We start from the raw sequence: 5,117 nt of genomic DNA, 5'->3' as shown, positions 1-5,117 counted from the left end.
AAAAAAAAAAAAAAGAAGAAGAAAAAAAAAGGAAGAAAGAAGAAGAAGAGAAACACACATAGGAGACAGAAAGTGGGTAAAATGAGAATCTATCATGAAACTTAGAGTCAAGTCGTCCTAAAATGCATCCTTGTTTGAGTCACACCCAGATCCATTCCGACTTGCTATTGTGAAATCCAATATTTCGGGAAGTATATAAGAGAACTATGAATCAAATGGACTAGTGACTCAGAGCCCTGCACTCCTTGCAAAATCAGGGTATTTGTCTGTCATTGGCATGTTGTAGCATGAGAACTATTCCCCAAGGTTAAAGATCTGATTGGTTCCTAAGCCCCCTCCTCCTCAAACCATTAAAAATGGTCTGCCTATTGTGTTTGAAAGATTTTGAAATGCAAGCCATCTTTCTATTCAATAATTGATGCTTTTGAAGATATGGTTTGCTTCATAAATCCTCATGGGATTATGTGGTATTTCTGTTAGATATGTTCATTTTGATTCATCAATGGAAGAGTTTTCTTGGTAGGCAAGCTGGAGCTCTTTGGAGGTTTGCATTTCATGCCAAGCTCAGGGATTCTCAAAGAGAAAATTGTGTTGTTCTAGAGATATGAAGACAAAGCAACTAGAGTGGCTAACACCATCAACCATGTGGAAGACTGGAAGTGAGGGCCTCACTGAGTGTGTGTCAAAAGATTTAAATGTGTTAACCCCAAAACAAAAATGGGATTATTCAGAATAAGTCCTTCATTCCTTTTGTTAAAAATATACAGAAAGAAGTGCCTCCCCCTCACCCCCAAAAAAATAAAAATAAATAAATAATAAATAGAAGGAAAAATAAAACACATTAAACTTTGGATGCCTGTCCCTTTGAACCCCAAAAGCATCCAGCGTTTCAGATGATTTTGGTGACCTGCCTGGATAGGTCGTATATCCCTTCACAGGACAACAGTAAGGAGCAACTCAAACAAGGGTTACGCGGAACCTCGTCTTATAAGAATGTATTCAACAAGACAAGCCTAAGCATCATAAAATGGTGGTTTAACAAGACTTTTAAATGATCGGGTTGGATTCTCTAGGACCCTAGGAAGAGTGGGCTTGATAGGAAAGCTATGTCAAAGCATTCAGTTTCGGTAAGGATGATATGATTTACGTGAGTGCATAGGAGAGTTGCAGGGGATCTCTCCTATCTATTCTAACTCCACTTCTTTAAATAAATCCTAGCGTTTTCCATTTAAACTGAAAAATAAAAAGGAACAGATACCTCCACAAAATTGAATTAACGCAAAACAGGGTATCAATGAAAGACATGAGACGTCAGGATTGTCATCTCAGTGTCATCCGTGCAAATTTTCAAATCCAATGGATTCTCTGACCACAATAACCACTTCACAGGAATACAGAAGGGCATTGAAACGACATTGATACAGATAAATGACATGTTTAGCTTCAAGACCATGTATACAGAAGCAAATTTCCGATAAATATAAATTACAGGATGTATTGCAGGAGAGCATGTCTACATATTCCGCTTCAATCACAACTACTAGTAAATCAGAATCAACATTCACACACGTCAAAGTTCAGCATGATTGCACTGAATTTAAGTCGTTCAGACACTAGCAGAAATAAGTATAGCAGAAGGAACACATGGGGCAAATACCGAATATAGATACGTACCGTATTGCCCGAGAAATCGAAGACAAAGCAGGGAACTTTTCCCAACTTCAGGTTTTGCAGAAGCAAGAGCTCCAGCACCCTTTTCTCTCTACAGCGCCAAAGACGCACAAACACGGAACCCTACTCCAAAACCATGAAAATTTCCCAAAACAGGACAGTTTCGACGCAGCAATTCAACTTTATAGCTTTCGTTGTTAAGCCAAAGCTAAGAAGAGCAAAGAGAACATCAAGAGGAGTATGGAAGATGAAAAAGCACAGATAATCCTCTCAGAAAAGTAACCCAGTACCTCAAACCGGCAAATTACGAGATTTGAAAAACGAAAAATGGGTTCGATCTCACCATACATGAGAATTCTTATAAGAGAAGCAAAACTACAGAAAAAGAAGAACGTTTCGTGTTGGAAGCAAAATGAAAGCTCATATAACTCAAGTTATCTTCGAAGGAAAGTCATATCTACGAATTCTTTGTTTGCGCATGGTCGGTCGTCGTCGTCTTCAGTCGTCGACGACTCTGGAACAGTGACAGACCACAAAAAAAGGAAGAGAGGCCGCGGACGAAGGAAATACTCTCTCCCTCTCTCTCTCTCTCTCTCTCTCTCTCTCCGTGTCTCATTTTAGAGTAAAAGAATCGAGAAATAAGGTCCGACACTCTGACGTGTCCATGCGCCACACAAGCAGAGCCGCAGTCTGTTACGGTTCTGGTTCCTACGCGGTTCGATTTGGTTTCTGTAGTCAATTTATATGCCAAAGTTGAAAGTAACCAGGTCTTGCCTCGATTATATTTCCTAGTGTTGATACGATTCAAAGTGATAAAAGATGCGTATGACATCTCATCAGATGACATGGTTCTTGGGATCCATTCAATCGCATCAGCATAATGTTTCCAAAGGCAAAGAAACGCTCATCAATTTGGCATGATCTTGTGTAGGGGCCAGATCACGTGAAGTCTGTGAATTCTGTTAGGGGAATTATCTCTTTTTATTAATTGATTAGTTAGCGGCTATATAAGGTGGGGAAGAAGGGTGTATGAGATATGAAATGAATATAATCTTCTCTGTTCTCTCTTCTCCAGGAGGAAAGCTACCCTCGAAGCTAGCTAACGTTCTGTTCTTATTTTGATTCATAATAGTTGGATTGTAATTATATTCTATTTGGTTCGGTTTTAATTCCAATTATTCGATCTGGATCTAATTTCAATTTTTGTTCTAGATCCAATTTGATATCCTTAGTCTGCGTTTGATAATGTTTCAGAAAAGTGTTTTTGGATTTTTTTTGTTCTATGGGAACGATAAAACAGAATAAAGCGTTTGGTGCATTTATGATGTTTTTTTTTTCTTTTTTTTTTACAAAAATTAAAGAAAAAACGCTAAAAACTAGAATTGATGGAACAACAAAAGGTAGTTCCGCTGTTCCAATTTCATTCAAAAAGGAAAAAAAAAAAGGTATTTTGACACAGAAACTAAACTTTCATTTTTAACACGAAACGTCGTTTCTGGAACAGAAACATTGTCAAACGCAACCTTACTCTCAAGTTATATTTTCGAAGGGTCCTTGAAAAGTAAAGTGCCTTATGCAGCATAGATGGAAGCATCAATAGGGATATAATTTTTACCTTTCATAAGGTACAGAACGATTACTTTGCCCTTCTCTGTGCCCAGACATAGAAGTCATGCTGTCCTTCAGGCCTTTTTTTTTTACTTTCCATTTCATCAAAAAAGAATAAGATATTTTATACACCATCAGCTGAAAATTTTAACTCCATACAAGCACCCTTATTAAGATTTATATTACTGTTGCAACCCCTTTATAAATTGTCTTGTATATCCCCATATTTCAGTGTTTCTATGAAACATTCCATTTCAAAGTCCCAAAATTGCACACGGTCAACGGAGGGAATCTTCCCCACCCCATAAATAAATAAAAAAGAACTTTCATGTCTCTTAAAACAAAGAGAAATGTATATCCCATCAGAAAAGCAATTAATACCAATTGTAAGCCATTAGCCGCCTCTTTCTTGTAATTGTTTTTCCACCCTGGTTTTCTCTTTTTTAAAATAATGGCTTGTGTGAGAGATTAATCAATAAAATAATTATTTAAATAAAATATTAGTATAAAAAAATTGTTATTCATATGAAATAATTATGAGGTTGATAAATAAGGCATCTATATTTATTACAAAGGAAAGGCCAAGAAAGTTTGGACTCAGGCCAGGCCCCAGCTAGGGACTTTGAGTGCAGAGATCTTGGGTACTTTTTTTTTTTTTTGTAAGCCTGGTATTTGGTACTTATCTTTCATTTCTCTGTTTCATTCGTACATGTCAAATGAGGGTTAGGGTGAATTGGGGGAGAGGAAGTGCATTACTTGGTTGCGTGGGCCTTGCACTATTAATAGAGACATCAACAAAACGAATATTTTTTATTTCAGAGGGGTGGGATCATCATTTCACATCCTTTGGGTCTGTACAAAGGTCACGCGATGACATAGTCCCCAAAAAACAAACATGTAAATCACAATTCATGACATGTTAATGGAGAAATGAAAGTCCGAATTTAACCTTTTTGACTAATAGGATTGCCAAAGTCATGACACTTAACTCCACCTAATCTTGAAAGGAACTAATTTTTCCCCCAAAAATCTTGAAACCAACACCATGTCGTTAAATTATCATATAGTAGAAAAACACCATGACAGTAACAATAGAACTAATAGACTAATAGTGACAAATTGTTTTCCTTGATAGCAACTTTCCTATGCCACTCTGGCTTTTGTAGGAAATCTGGTGAAGATGAGGGTGAGGAAGTACGCTACCTAATTGCATGGTCTTTGGTCTTGTGCAGAGATGGTTATTATTTATTTTAAAGGGTCACGTCATTATTTTACGCCCTCTATGTCTGTACACAAGGCCACGTGATGAAGTAGTGTTCTCACAACCCCACCCCAACCAAAAAAAAATAGCATGTGGATCACAATTCAAGACACAGTAATGGAGAAATGGAAGTCCTATTCTAAACTTTGACTATCAGGATTGTCTAAAGTCATGACACTTAGCTCCACTTATCTCCACCTAATATGCAAATGGAGAGACTGATTTTTGCCCCAAAATCCTGAGACCAACACCATACATTAAATCATCATATATAAACACCAACACACTAATATTAGAAATAATAGTAACAAATTATTTTCCTTGATAGCAAGTTTTCTATGCTTTAACTCATTATTTTACAAGATTAAGTTTTCTTTATGCCACAGTGATGTTGGGATTCCTTCCCTCATGGCCATCAGTGCATTTCAATGAGCATAGAGGAACAGTAAATCAGTAAAATCTTTTTGACCTTCAATATATAAAGAGGGGGGTAATGATACTAGTGGATTAGGGTTATTTTACCAATCAAATTTGATGCCGAAGAGGGACCATCTAAAAAAATTAAAAAGAATATTAC

At 36.9% G+C, this 5,117-nt stretch overlaps 1 protein-coding gene across 1 annotated transcript in view; it reads right to left on the bottom strand.

Moving 5' to 3' along the window:
- LOC122074169 (U-box domain-containing protein 5-like) overlaps positions 1–3,345 on the bottom strand; it is a 20,070-nt gene extending 16,725 nt beyond the window's left edge. Inside the window, exons 1-3 of the mRNA XM_042639030.1 lie at positions 3,287–3,345; positions 1,962–2,046; positions 1,675–1,794 (exon numbers count right to left, since the gene is read on the bottom strand). Of these exons, the coding sequence (XP_042494964.1) occupies positions 1,675–1,794; positions 1,962–2,046; positions 3,287–3,345 (264 nt within the window). The remainder of the gene's footprint in view (positions 1–1,674; positions 1,795–1,961; positions 2,047–3,286) is intronic.
- Between the last annotated feature and the right edge of the window lie 1,772 nt (positions 3,346–5,117).

Source organism: Macadamia integrifolia, chromosome 3 (assembly GCF_013358625.1).
Source record: "Macadamia integrifolia cultivar HAES 741 chromosome 3, SCU_Mint_v3, whole genome shotgun sequence".
In the NCBI taxonomy this organism is placed as follows: domain Eukaryota; kingdom Viridiplantae; phylum Streptophyta; class Magnoliopsida; order Proteales; family Proteaceae; genus Macadamia; species Macadamia integrifolia.
This window is presented reverse-complemented; position numbering and strand designations above follow the sequence as displayed.